The 14,763-nt window shown below is 47.7% G+C and overlaps 1 protein-coding gene across 1 annotated transcript in view; it reads left to right on the plus strand.

Moving 5' to 3' along the window:
* LOC146507178 (putative voltage-dependent N-type calcium channel subunit alpha-1B) overlaps positions 1-14,763 on the plus strand; it is a 285,564-nt gene that overhangs the window by 33,974 nt on the left and 236,827 nt on the right. Inside the window, 3 exon segments of the mRNA XM_085180590.1 lie at positions 5,736-5,827; positions 6,805-6,957; positions 7,864-8,051. Of these exon segments, the coding sequence (XP_085036716.1) occupies positions 5,736-5,827; positions 6,805-6,957; positions 7,864-8,051 (433 nt within the window).

Consider the following 14,763-nt stretch of genomic DNA (forward strand, 5'->3'; position numbering starts at 1 on the left):
AACTCCAGCAAGACGAATGACCTTGTCAGCAATGTTCCCTCTAAGCTGCGCACGTGCGCGATTGCGCACTGCTGGCACGGTCTCTGCGCACAGAAAATCTGCATTGCGCACAAAAAAAATCTAACCTGAATTGAAATTAAAATTAATACTTTAACAATTCTGTTTTGCAGTGTTAGTCAGTGAGTGACTGGCTGCTCCTGTATGGGATTAGAACGATGCCAACTTATCCCATAGTCCAGCCAATAATGCGATTTATATTCATATATACGCAGCTAATCAACGTCACTGACAGGCTATGACAGCGTCCTTATGTGCCGACACCGGTGTTTTACCTAGCAAAGCGGCGTGGCTGATGTGGAGTGAAGCCACGTGAATGACAACGTGGACAACCATTGGAGATGTGAGCAGGACCGATGGAACAATTGACGGAAAAAGTGTGGACTTTATACCAGTTTTAAATTGTGTTGATAGGCCACGTAAAACCAGAGTTATGATAAAAATATTTGCAATGTTTGGTTTCCTTGCTGAATACTATTGTTGTTTATATTTACTGCGGGAAGAAACGATAAAAACTGCGTTTTATAAGAAAAAAGGCTTGAAAGCACTCTCCGCCTGTGAGCAAAAACAAACTCCACCCCCCTCTCCCTTTCCTATTCGTCCAAAAAAGTACCATGTCGACCAATCAAAAAATGATATGGCAACGTGGCATCTAGTTGTTAAGAAACGGGGGGAAGTTTTAGGAGTGACGGCGGTGCTTTGAGATGTGAGAGATTTGAGACATTTAGCGCAAATCTTGTGTAGTTAGTGTGTGGACAGAAATTATTTTTTGGAGTGGCCCCAAAGTCAAACGAACACTGCTGCACACTGAGAGTTAAAAACTGCCAATTTTTTCATCTTTAATAAAATGATCATAATTGCTGCTTTACCAGGTGTAACAATTAAGTTGAACATCCAGGCATCCATGAAAACAGAATTTATTAAATTTAACTGTGTTAAAAGTTAGCAGGAAGTTAGCGCGCTAGTTTTGCTAGTTACCTAAACATGACATACCAAGTTCTGACTGAAAGATTTCTGAAAAAATTAAAACGTACAGTTCTGCTAACACTTCCAACATAGATGAAGACAGAAAACTAAACAGCAGTCACGTTTGTTGGGTTACTGAAGTTGGGCTAGCTGGTATATATTGATTTGCTACTTGATCGTTAGCGACACCGCTATGTTAGCATAACATAAACAGTGAAGCTGGAAGATGAACGGCAAGTTTTTTCCACTCTATAAAAGTTAACATGAGGGTTCCTGATGGTTAGGGACACATGTAGTCGCATGGCAGGATGCTGTAAACGGACCAAACTTCAGTCAGGAGAACAACTGACATGATCCATCCACAATACGAGGTTAGTCATTAATATACTGCAACATGGGAATAGAGCAGCTGTGATAGAATACAGCATGAATCAATGGTACAGAAGTGGGGGAAGCAAGAAGAATGAGTTGAATAAAGTTTGACTTATCTGACTGCTTTGTTTCTGTTAATGTGCCTTATAATCCCGCACACCTTATGGTCTGAAAAATACCTATTTGACTTTTTATTAGGCACACTGCAGTTTAATGTTAGTGGATATTATACATAGTTATGCTCAGGATATGTCAGCCCATTTCCACTGGAAATGCCTTTTGGTTAAACTTTCAGCAAGGAATTTGCATTTGCACTGTTATATTTTTATATAGCTTTAATGCACATAAAAACAGCTGCTTGTTTAAGTAAAAATAAATTGATGGGTTTTTTTGCGCTAGTAAAGTTATGGAGTTATATTTTGTATTTTGGGTCACATCAATTATATCGTCAGTTATATTGTTATCGCAACTTTTCAAATATATATCGTGATAAATATTTTTGGCCATATTGCTCTGCTCTAATACCTGGGATAGGTTCCAATCCCCTCCACAACCCTAATAATAATAAGCACATGATGGATGAATGCTTTAGTAAACAATTCTGCTAGTTTGCAAATATTGTTATGGACTTGATTATTTTCATAGGCAGGTTTTTTTTTTAATTGCACATGAGCCAGTGGCTACCATCTTTGATCAGCGTACAAAAGTATTTTTGTTAATTAGACATTATGTCTTAAGAAAAGTCTTATTAACATGTTTACCTGACACTTAAGTATTAATAGAGGAGACTGCTGTCTTACACATTTTTCATCTTCATTCAGAGCCCTCATGTCCTATGGATGGAGGCATTGTGATTCTCGATGTGAGCAGTTCTATTAGAATAAAAATGTCTCTTCATAGGATCAGTGACTCTAAACAATTTTTGATTGATTGATTGAATGAATGAGAGTTCTGTAGCAGCTCAGCCACAAGTCACACTAAGGTTATAAGAGGTTCTGCTGTGACCAATTGAAGTTTACTTTTAGAAGTGGTGTTTGTTGTTTGGGCTGCCCCTCCTCCCTGCTGTACTCCACTCTGCATACCAAAAATCCATCATTGCTATTCTACATGTCAAGGTTTCAGATTCATGCACACTCTGTAATGTCTTGAAGTTGATTTGAGTCCAGCTGGCAAACTGGTAGTAACCGGACACAGTTTAAAAAGGGATACACTTGTGTATTTCAAGATCCCACAGTTCACACTACATGTCCATCCATCCATCCATCCATCCATCTTCTTCCTCTTTATCCGGGGCCGGGTCACAGGGGCAGCAGCCTAAGCAGAGAAGCCCAGACCTCCCTCTCCCCAGCCACCTCTCCTCCAGCTTATCCGGGGGGAACACCAAGGCGTTCCCAGGCCAGCCGAGAGATATAATCTCTCCAGCGTGTCCTGGGTCTGCCCTGGGGCCTCCTCTTGGTGAGACATGCCAGGAACACCTCACCCAGGAGGCATCCTTGTCAGATGCCCGAACCACCTCAGCTGGCTCCTTTCGATTTGTGGAGGAGCAGCGGCTCTACTCTGAGCCACTCCCGGATAGCTGAACTTCTCACCCTATCTCTAAGGGAGAGGCCAGCCACCCTTCGGAGGAAGCTAATTTCCGCCGCTTGTATCCGCGATCTCGTTCTTTCGGTCACTACCCACAGCTCGTGGCCATAGGTGAGGGTAGGGACGTAGATTGACCGGTAAATTGAGAGCTTTGCTTTTACACTCAGCTCCCTCTTCACCATGACGGACCGGTGCAGCGTCCGCATGCTGCGGCCGCAGCACCAATCCGTCTGTTGATCTCCGGCTCCCTTCTCCCATCACTCGCGAACAAGACCCCGACATACTTGAACTCCTCCACTTGGGGCAGGAACTCATCCCCGACCCGGAGTGGGCACTCCACCCTTTTCTGGCTGAGAACCATGGCCTCAGATTTGGAGGTGCTGATCCTCATTCCCGCTGCTTCACACTCGGCTGCGAACTGTTCCAGTGCGACCTGGAGGCCATCACCCGATGAAGCCAACAGAACCACATCATCCGCAAAAAGCAGAGATGAGATTCTGAGGCCACCGAAGTGAAAGCCCTCCGCCACTTGGCTGCGCCTAGAAATCCTGTCCATAAAAATTATGAACAGAATCGGTGACAAAAGGCAGCCCTGGCGGAGCCCATCACCCACCGGGAATGAGTCCGACTTATTGCCGGCAATGTGAACCAAGCTCTTGCAATGGTTGTACAGGGATCGAATGGCCTGTAGCAATGGGCCAGACACCCCATACTCCCGCAGCACCTCCCACAGGACACCCGAGGGACATGATCGAATGCCTTCTCCAAGTCCACAAAACACATGTAGACTGGTTGGGCAAACTCCCATGCACCCTCAAGTATCCTTAAGAGGATAAAGAGCTGGTCTAGTGTTCCGCGACCAGGACGAAAACCGGATTGTTCCTCCTGTATCTGAGGTTCGACTAGCAGACGAACTCTCCTTTCCAGCACCCTGGCATAGACTTTCCCAGGGAGGCTGAGGAGTGTGATCCCCCTGTAGTGGGAACACACCCTCCAGTCCCCCTTCTTAAAGCTGGGGACCACCTGCCAGTCCAGGGGTACTTCCACTGATCTCCACGCAACATTGTAGAGGCGTGTCAACCAGGACAGCCCTACAACGTTCAGAGCCTTCAGGAAACCGGGGCGGACCTCATCCACACCAGGGGCTCTGCCACCAAGGAGTTGTTTAACTGCCTCAGTGACGGAAATTGGCATTCCCTGCACACCCTCACTACGCGTTTAGGTGCACCGGGTCTGTCAGGTGTCCTCCCCCGCCACCTGATCCAACTCACCACCAGGTGGTGATCAGTTGACAGCTCAGCCCCTCGCTTTGCCTGAGTGTCCAGAACTTATGGTCGCAGGTCTGGTGATACAATTACAAAATCGATCATCGACCTGCGACCTAGAGCGTCCTGGTGCCACGTGCACTTATGGATACTCTTATGTTCGAACAAGGTGTTCGTTATGGCCAAACTGTGATTTGCACAGAAGTCCAATAACAAAACACCACTCGGGTTCAGATCAGGGAGGCCGTTCCTCCCAGTCACGCCCCTCCAGGTCTCGCTGTCGTTACCCACGTGAGCATTGAAGTCTCCCAGTAGGACACTAGAGTCTCCAGGTGGAGGACCTTCCAGCACCCCACTCAGGGACTCTAAGAAGGCTGGGTACTCTGAACTGCCACTTGGCGCATAAGTGCAGATGACAGTCAGGACCCGTTCCCCGACCCTAAGGCGCAGGGATAAACCCTCTCATCCACCGGGAAGAACCCCAACGTACCGGCAGCAAGCCGAGGGGATATTAGAATACCCACCCCAGCCCGCCGCCTCTTACCAGGGGCAACTCCAGACTGAGACAGAGTCCAGCCCCTCTCCAGGAGACTGGTTCCAGAGCCCAAGCCATGCGTAGAGGTGAGCCTGACTATTTCTAGCCTAACTCAGGCTCCTTCCCCACCAAAGAGGAGACATTCCATGTCCCAATTGCCAGTCTTGGTAGCCGGGGATCAGTCCGCCAGGGCCTCTGCTCCTGGCCACCGCCCGGCACACAATGCACCCGACCCCTACAGCGCCGCCTGCGGGAGGATGGGCCCATGTCCCCTTTTCGGGCTGTGCCTGGCCGGGCCCCATGAACTAAGGCCCGGCCACCAGACGCACCCTCCCCGGGCCTGGCTCCAGGGCGGGGCCCCGGTAACCCTATCCCGGGCAGGGTAAACTGTTCCCTTCATGTTTTTCTCATAAGGGTCTTCTGAATTGCTCTTTGTCTGGTCCCTCACCCAGGACCAATTTGCTATGGGAGACCCTACCAGGGGGCAAAAGCCCCCAGACAACATAGCCCCTGGGATCCCTGGGACACGCAAACCCCTCCACCACGATAAGGTAGCGATTCACTGAAGTAACTGGACACAGTTTAAAAAGGGATACACTTGTGTATTTCAAGATCCCACAGTTCACACTGCATGTCAGGTTAAAAAAAGTCTGTAGATGTCTGTGATCACACTGTATTACGACATAAATCAGTACAAGGGTATGACACCTTTTCTAAAGATTTGAGTGCCCCAGAAGCACAATACAAGCCATAATTGTGAATTGGAAGAAGGGAACATATGCACTTTTCATAAATTTCCAGTTGAATAACTAGACAACATGGGTTTTGGTCAGTGAGTTAAAGAACATCCCACTGCTAAATTATACCAGCTTTTTTGTGATGGTACCATACCAAAACAAGGCTATAAACTATACAGCTTAATTTTATTGTTGAATCCATGCTGTTATTGTGTGTAGGATCCTGGCCACTGTGGGGGCTGACTTTGATCTGAGAACATTGAGGGCGGTGAGAGTGCTGCGACCACTCAAACTTGTCTCCGGGATCCCAAGTAAGTCCAATTCACATTTTAATACATGTGCTGTCTGTGCTAATGGTCATGATGTGGTTAGCATGTTACAGCATTATAATAGGTTAACAAACAAACAACTACTATACTGCAAAAATATTATGTCAGCTGTTGAAATAAATAAACATCTGTTCTGAAGATAAATTGCAAAATTTCACAGCTTTTTAATTTTAGTGGTGTATACCTTAAGCCAGTGTACTATACAGTGTATAGGAGTACTTTGCTACAGTGTATATGAGCATTTCTATACAGTATATTGAAGTACATCCATACAGTTTATAGGGGTGCACTTTTAGTGCCAAGAGCCGCACTCAAGAAAAACATCTGGCGTAAAAATAGGAGGGAGTCCACTTTCCCTCTTGGGGGAATACTCCCATAGGTTTTAAATCTGGGACTCTCCACCATTTGACCCTAGAACTTAAGAATCTTCTCGGATGAGAGGTGAAACGTCTTCCTTAGATTAACAAGTAAATATTTTTCCGTAGCACTACAGTTCCTCTGCATCTTTTGGACAGAGGCAAAATGACAAGGAGACTTGGTTGTATAAGAAAAATTCAAAGGATATTGTAAATATCTAAGGAGCTTGGAAAGAAAAATGACTGGAGTTCTTTACATTTCTCAAAGACTTTTCAATAGCAATCACGCACGTGATCATCACAGTGGGTCAACAACCCTCTTAAGGGACAACTTCCACTCGGGCTTGAATACCTGCGACTCTTCATCATTTGGTCTTAGAACTGAAGAAGCTTCTCGGGTGAGAGGTGAAACGTCTTCAAGAAACTTAAAGAAGTCCAGTCGCTTTTCTTTCCATGCTCCTTAGATTATCATGACTGAATGACTGAGAACATACACAGAATTACTGCAAATATATTTTGATAGCATTATGGTATGCTGGTATGTTGCATTACATATTCAACCAATCATGACTAGGAAATCTTACTTCTCTTGCTTTGCCTCAGGTCTTCAGGTGGTTTTAAAGTCCATCATGAAAGCTATGGTACCACTGTTGCAGATTGGCCTGCTGCTTTTCTTTGCCATCCTCATGTTTGCCATCATCGGCCTTGACTTCTACATGGGGAAATTTCATCGCACCTGTTTCCGGATTAACACAAGTGAGCAAATATTATAGAACCTTAACCATTCCTATGTGTTTTTTTGATGAAGATAAGGGGTTGAGTGACACATTTTGAATTCCCCCCATATAAACAAAAATATGATTGTAATAGAAATTATGCAGTGAAGCAAGCTCCAACAGGAGAACGAACAATTAATTGTAAAATAATTATGATACTAATAATAATGATAAGGATGATAATAATTATCACACCCTGTGATGTGTGTGATATTCTTTTATATCATCAGTCAGACTTTCTCTTACATAAATTTAAAGAATAAAATCTAAATAATCACATTGTCCATCAGAATCTGTGAGCTGTCGGCTTTCAACCCCGACCACATGTCTGTGTAAGTGCTGCCGGGTGAGAAAGCCAACATCTCACTGATTCTGATGTGTTTGTCCGTGCTTTGTGTTTATGTCTTTTTGCGGAATCCGTTTACCTGCTCTCGTTTGCTGTTTTAGCTGTTTGGTGGTTGTTGAAATTGTTTTGTGAGGTTTAGCCTGAGATTCTGGCGTTTCTGGCAAAACACATTTATATTTAAAAATTGATTCAGGATTTCAATGAATCGATATCGCTTTATTAAAGCTAAAATTGATTTTAATCAATAAATCGATTATTGAAACCCACCCCTATATTTAAACCTTTTGTTTTCTTCTCCCCAGCCTCGCAATCTCCCTCATACCCAGCTGTGTGTTCCCCTGTGTGCCTCTTCGTTTAGAGTTATTCATGTCCCAGTATAGTTTGTATTCTTTTCCTTGTGTCAGCAATAAAGCAGTTTTGGAGTTACTTTCCGCGGCTTGCAGTCTGCATTTGGGTCCACATCCTGCATGCCACACAGCGCACTGTGACAATTTCTAAAAAAATACCTTAGTCTGTCAGTGTATGTCTTTGTGGTTACAGGTGAGCAGACGGCAGATTTCCCCTGTGGCTATGAAGCTCCAGCAAGGACCTGTGCCAACGGCACTGTCTGTAGGGAGTATTGGATCGGACCCAATTTTGGCATTACCAATTTTGACAACATCCTCTTCGCTGTTCTCACCGTTTTCCAGTGTATTACAATGGAGGGATGGGTGGATATCCTCTACAATGTGAGTCCAGTTGTGGGGACAAAAAAAGATCTTTGGCCATATATTTTGTTGGTTTACCTCAGGGCACCAGTATCATAATTTTATTCTGTTAAAAAACATATGTACATGTGTATACAATACAGTGTATTATATCAGCGTCAGAATGGGCATTCACTGATTACTACACAGCACTAAAAACAAGTCCACAATAAGTCTGGTATGTTACTTGAGAAAAAATGTTCCCATGCAATCTGGGGCTATAATTATATTACACATGAATCTTACATGATAAAACACAGTGAGCTATGTTTTGTTTGGCAAACACTAAAAAAGCATCAAATGCAGTATGATATATAGGTATAGAAATTGATAAGAATTTAGTGATTCCGATTCCATTATCGATATCATGTACTGACTGATTCCGTATCGATTTTCTTGTCGATTCTCATTGGGTTCTGATTGGCTCCACTTTGAGAGTCACCAGTTTATTTAGAAGTAAAACATGAAGATATCTAAAGTAATGTGACTTTGGTAGATCATGTTTTTCTAGGGATGGGTGTCGTTTAGGTTTTATCCGATACCGGTGCCAAACCGGTACTTTTGAAACGGTGCCGGTGCTTAAACTGTGCTCAAACCAGTGCTTAAAGAATGGAGAACACAAAATTGGTCGAAAAACCTCTCATGTTCAGCTGTTTTTTTGTAAAAAGATAACAATGTTAGCCTTTTCTGCAGCTATGGGGCATATATGGTATCACTCTTGGCTGGAAGCGGTGCTTAAACAATGGAAAAAACATAAACTTTGTCCAAAAACCTCTCATGTTTAGCTGTTTTCCACTTTTTCTGTCACGGCTGGCGGGGTGAGCCGTGTGGTGTTGGAGGAAAAGGAGGACCCAAAATGCAGGCAGTGACTGATGATTCGAGTGAGGTTTATTTACAAGTGGTGGAGTGGCAAAAACAGGCAGTGAGGGAAGAGAATGTACAGAACAAACCTAAACTGGGATAGCTAAATAACAAACCGGAGATCATACGAATGGGGTGGGAGGCAGAGAGACGCAGACGAGGAACAGGACACCATGAAACACAGACGAGCCGATGAGGAGCACAGGCAGACACGCACTATAAATACACACACCAGGTAATTAGGAAATGGCAGACAGGCGGGGACACAGCTGGAACTAATGGACATAACGAGACACAAACCTACAAAGTAAAACAGGAAACACACAGACTGTTTTACACAACCAACTGGGGACACGATCAGAACGCAGAGGAGAGACACAGGTAGGGATGATAGAACACACAACTCAAACCCTAAGAACAAATACAAAATCAGAACAAACTAGAAAAATGATAATAATCAACTTAAAGCGCTGGGTCACCGACCCAGGACCATGACAGTACCCCCCCTCCAAGGGCTGGCTCCAGACAGCCCAAAACAAAAACAGACGACCAACCCAGGGCGGGCGGCGGGGGCCCAGGATGGAGGGACCACAACCAAACAAAAAACAAGCTCCAGTGGGCCAAACGAATTGTCCAAAACACAACACAGACTGGAGTTCCTGAACAGGGTCCCAAAACATAGCTCAGGAGGCCGGCCCGGAGGCTGACAACTCAGGAACCCAGAACAGTTCATCTCCGGGGGCCGACCATGTGGAAGGCAGTGGAAGGCAGTGGTGGCGACGGGGAAACAGTTCAGGCGGCCGACCGTGCGGACGGCAACGACAGGGAAACAGTTCAGGCGGCCGACCGTGCGCACGACAGCGGCGGCGTGAAAGCAGTTCTGGGGGCCGACCGTGCGGACGGCGGCGGGCTGCGGCGGCGAGAAAGCAGTTCTGGGGGCCGACCGTGCGGACAGCGGCGGCGAGAAAGCAGTTCCGGAGGCCGGCCACGGCTTCGAAGATGCCCAACATGCGGCCAGGCAGATGACCGACGATGTTGAGGCGGCAGTTGGGGACCTGAAGGCTGCGTGGCCTTCGCAGCACCAGGTGAGACGGAAGCTGAGGCTGGACCAGACGAGACGGAAGCTGAGGCTGGACCAGACGAGATGGAAGCTGAGGCTGGACCAGGCGAAGCTGAAGCTGGACCAGGCGAAGCTGAAGCCGGAGCTGGACCAGGTGAGGGTGAAGCCGGAGCTGGACCAGGTGAGGATGATGATGAGGCTGCAGCTGCGAGGATGATGATGAGGCTGCAGCTGGCGAGGATGATGATGAGGCTGCAGCTGGCGAAGATGATGAGGACGCAGCTGGCGAAGATGATGAGGCTGCAGCTGGCGAGGATGAAGCTGCTGTTGCTGCCGGTGGCGTGGATGAAGCGGCAGCCGGCGAGGATGATGAGGCTGCAGCTGGCGAGGATGAGGCTGCAGCTGGTGAGGATGATGAGGCTGCAGCTGGCGAGGATGAAGCTGCTGTTGCTGCCGGCGGCGTGGATGAAGCGGCAGCCGGCGAGGATGGCGCTGCAGGTGTTGGAGATGGTGGTGGCTGAACGGTCTCGCCAGAACCGTCAGCAGACATGAGGACGTGCTTGCTGGGTCCTCCCGGACCCCCAGCTGACGAAGCAAGAGGCTGGACGGGCTCCTCGGGCCCTCCAGCTGACGAAGCAGGAGGCTGGACGGGCTCCTCGGGCCCTCCAGCGGACGAGACAGGAGGCTGGACAGGCTCCTCGGGCCCTCCAGCGGACAAGACAGGAGGCTGGACGGGCTCCTCGGGCCCTCCAGCGGACGAGACAGGAGGCTGGACAGGCTCCTCGGGCCCTCCAGCGGACGAGACAGGAGGCTGGACGGGCTCCTCGGGCCCTCCAGCGGACGAGACAGGAGGCTGGACGGGCTCCTCGGGCCCTCCAGCGGACGAGACAGGAAGCTGGCTAGGTTCTCCTGAACCTCCAGCTGACGAGTCTTGGGGCTGGATGGGCTCCTCGGGCCCTCCAGCTGATGAGGCAGGAAGCTGGCTAGGTTCTCCTGAACCTCCAGCTGACGAGTCTTGGGGCTGGATGGGCTCCTCGGGCCCTCCAGCTGATGAGGCAGGAAGCTGGCTAGGTTCTCCTGAACCTCCAGCTGACGAGTCTTGGGGCTGGACTGGCTCCTCGGGCCCTCCAGCAGACGAGACAGGAGGCTGGACGGGCTCCTCGGGCCCTCCAGCGGACGAGACAGGAAGCTGGCTAGGTTCTCCTGAACCTCCAGCTGACGAGTCTTGGGGCTGGACGGGCTCCTCGGGCCCTCCAGCTGACGAGGCCGGAAGCTGGACGGGCTTCTCGGGCCCCGCAGCGAAAACAGTCTCAGAACTTGTGGGCACTGGAGCCCCTGGCACACACAGGACAGAACCAGCAGGTGCGGGGACCTCTGGCAGAGACGGAACAGAACCAGCAGGTGCGGGGACCTCTGGCAGAGACAGAACAGAACCAGCAGGTGCGGGGACCTCTGGCAGGGACAGAACAGAACCAGCAGGCGCACGGGCCTCTGGCAGGGACAGAACAGAACCAGCAGGCGCACGGGCCTCTGGCAGGAACAGATCAGAACCAGCAGGCGCACGGGCCTCTGGCAGGAACAGATCAGAACCAGCAGGCGCACGGACCTCTGGCAGGAACAAATCAGAACCAGCAGGCACGGTGGCCTCTGGCAAACACAAAGCAGACTGCAGCTGCACCGAGCATTGACTCAGCTCAGGCAGCGACAGCCGGGTGCAGTCCTCAGCTGGCTTCTTAACCTCCAGGGGTCCAGAGTCTGCTGGGGGCCGAAACCCAGCCTCTGGGGAGGCCCTGGAGTGCGTCTCAGTCTCAGAACTGGCCAGCTCTTGAGGAGTGTTTTCATTGTTGTTAGGTTTGTCTCTCTGCTTAGAATAAGAAGTTGTTGAACTGTCCTTTATGGGTTGAACTGTTATGGCTTGCTGTACCAGAGGAGTTGGTGAAGATGATGGCTGAATAGGTGGCTGAGCTGATGATAAGGCTGATGAGTCTTCTACCAACTGAGCTATTGACTGGGCTATGGATTGTAACATAGTTTGTAGTAGGTCTGGCTGTGGTAACGACTGAGCTATGGGTCGTGAGGCTGAATGTGATGGAGGTGACGACTGAGCGGCTAACTGAGCTAGTAGCTGCTGGGCAGCTAACTGAGCTACCGGCTGGGCAGCTGACTCCAAAAACACAGCCCCGGTATAAACAGTTACAAGGTCTGGCGAAACAGACAGAGTGTCTTTTCCACTCACCACAGCCGGCAACTCAGAACTCTCGGGGCCCGGCTGTGGCGATGGGCATCGGCGGCGTGAACGTCGCTTCCTTCTCGGAGATAGCTCCGACCGGCCGGGTAATTCCACATCCGGCGGGCCAGGCCGCAGATTCCCCGGCGGGCAGTGCAACACATTCACCGCCGGGCTGGGTCGGGAAGCGGTAGCAGCTGGAGGGTGAAGGTGAAGTTCGTGCAGAATGAAGTCCTGTGCGAACGGGTGAAGAGAGTCCAGTAGCCAGGGGTGAGCAGAAATAAGCTGCTGTAGCCTGGCTTCTACAGCGCGGTGAAATTCCTCTCCCTCATGCTCAAGCCACAGGTTAACCAACCTCGAAACGGAGTCAATCAATTCCTCCCGAAACTCCTGGGAAGGTGCGGATGCTGCTGGGTCCATGTTTGGTTGGCTCGTACTGTCACGGCTGGTGGGGTGAGCCATGTGGTGTTGGAGGAAAAGGAGGATCCAAAATGCAGGCAGTGACTGATGATTCGAGTGAGGTTTATTTACAAGTGGTGGAGTGGCAAAAACAGGCAGTGAGGGAAGAGAATGTACAGAACAAACCTAAACTGGGATAGCTAAATAACAAACCGGAGATCATACGAATGGGGTGGGAGGCAGAGAGACGCAGACGAGGAACAGGACACCATGAAACACAGACGAGCCGACGAGGAGCACAGGCAGACACGCACTATAAATACACACACCAGGTAATTAGGAAATGGCAGACAGGCGGGGACACAGCTGGAACTAATGGACATAACGAGACACAAACCTACAAAGTAAAACAGGAAACACACAGACTGTTTTACACAACCAACTGGGGACACGATCAGAACGCAGAGGAGAGACACAGGTAGGGATGATAGAACACACAACTCAAACCCTAAGAACAAATACAAAATCAGAACAAACTAGAAAAATGATAATAATCAACTTAAAGCGCTGGGTCACCGACCCAGGACCATGACATTTTCTTTGGTCATTTTAGCCTTTTTGGCCAGGGTGAAGGGAGTATCTGCCATCAAACAAGAAGACAGCTGCATGTAACTACGACGGTGTTTGCTAGTTCACCTTACATGCATTAATTTAATAACGTGGTTAGCCTACTCAACGTAATTACACACGAACAACATTAAGCTACTCACGCAGAGAAGAACGGCTGCTGCTGCCATCATCTTCCGTCATCATTTCTGCTACACTGGCAGGGCTAGGGGCCAGGACTCCGGGTCCGATAACAGGCACCACACCCGCAGTAGATGCGCTCGGTGTGAGGTCTCGCAGCAAGCTATCAAATACGGCGCATTTCTTGGCTTTTAAAAAAAACACTATGCGTCGCCAGGTGTTTCATCGGATTTGAGGTGTTACCTCCTTTGACAGTATCACAGTATCAGCTTAAAGCACTTGTTGCAGGCTGCTGAGTTTGCATATTTTGCTGTGAAGTACAGCCAGACTTTTGACCGCTTCGCCTTGGGCATTTTTAATCTGTAGCTCTGCTCTAAAAGAACGTACGTACCTGGACCTGCCTACTATCCTCGGAAACCTAAAATGATTGGCTAGAATCTAAAGTGTATCACAGCTCAGGAAAAAAAAGCACCGAAATGTGCGCTGCTTTTCGGTCTGGTTACTACCGTTTATGTCAGAACCGGTGCCATCATGGCACCGGATACCGGTACCCATCCCTATGTTTTTCACAAAGGAATTTAAATGACAAAACCATCTTTATTAAAGAGATCGCTAAAATAAATCAGTCCTTTTCTATTCCAATCCACAAATGTCTGGGATGGCACAAAAAGATGATTAGATGTTACTGGAGAGAAATTACATATATTTTCCAAGTTAAAGTACTTTCCGAATTGGTGCCAAATCTTTATAAAAATTTGGACCACCAGGCACACCAATATTTAGCTGAAGAGGGGAAGTCAAAATTGAAATAGGTGAACTGGAAGTGTTGTTTTTGGTTCCATATTTACCCAGACGGGTCTCTCTTTATCTGCAAACCTGGTAATCCATTATGTTAACTTAAAAATATAAACTGCCCAACAATAGAATACACAATTAGGCAAACCTAATCCTCTCCAAACATGACTTCTTTATTCGTGCAGGTGTTTTTATTCCATATAAATAAAAGAAATATTGCAATCTACCTGGAAGAAAAATAGGAAACATTTTAAATAAATACAGAGACCTGGGCATTATAGTCATTTTTACTGTGTTTATCCATCCTGCTAAGGACAATAGCAATTTTGACCACCTATCCAGGTCATTTTTGGTTCCTTCTAAGTAGGGCAGGGCAATATGGCCAAAAATATTTATCACGATATATATTTGATAATTTGCAATAACGATATAACTGACTATATAATTGACGCAAGACAATATACTTTACAACTCCACAACTTTATTAGTGCAAAAAAACTCCATCAATGTATTTTCACTTAAAGAAGCAGCTGTTTTTTATGTGCCTTAAAGCTATATAAAAATGTAACAGTGAAAATGCAAATTCCTTGCTGACAGTTTAACCA

This window comes from Neolamprologus multifasciatus, chromosome 12 (genome assembly GCF_963576455.1).
Source record: "Neolamprologus multifasciatus chromosome 12, fNeoMul1.2, whole genome shotgun sequence".
Lineage (NCBI taxonomy): Eukaryota > Metazoa > Chordata > Actinopteri > Cichliformes > Cichlidae > Neolamprologus > Neolamprologus multifasciatus.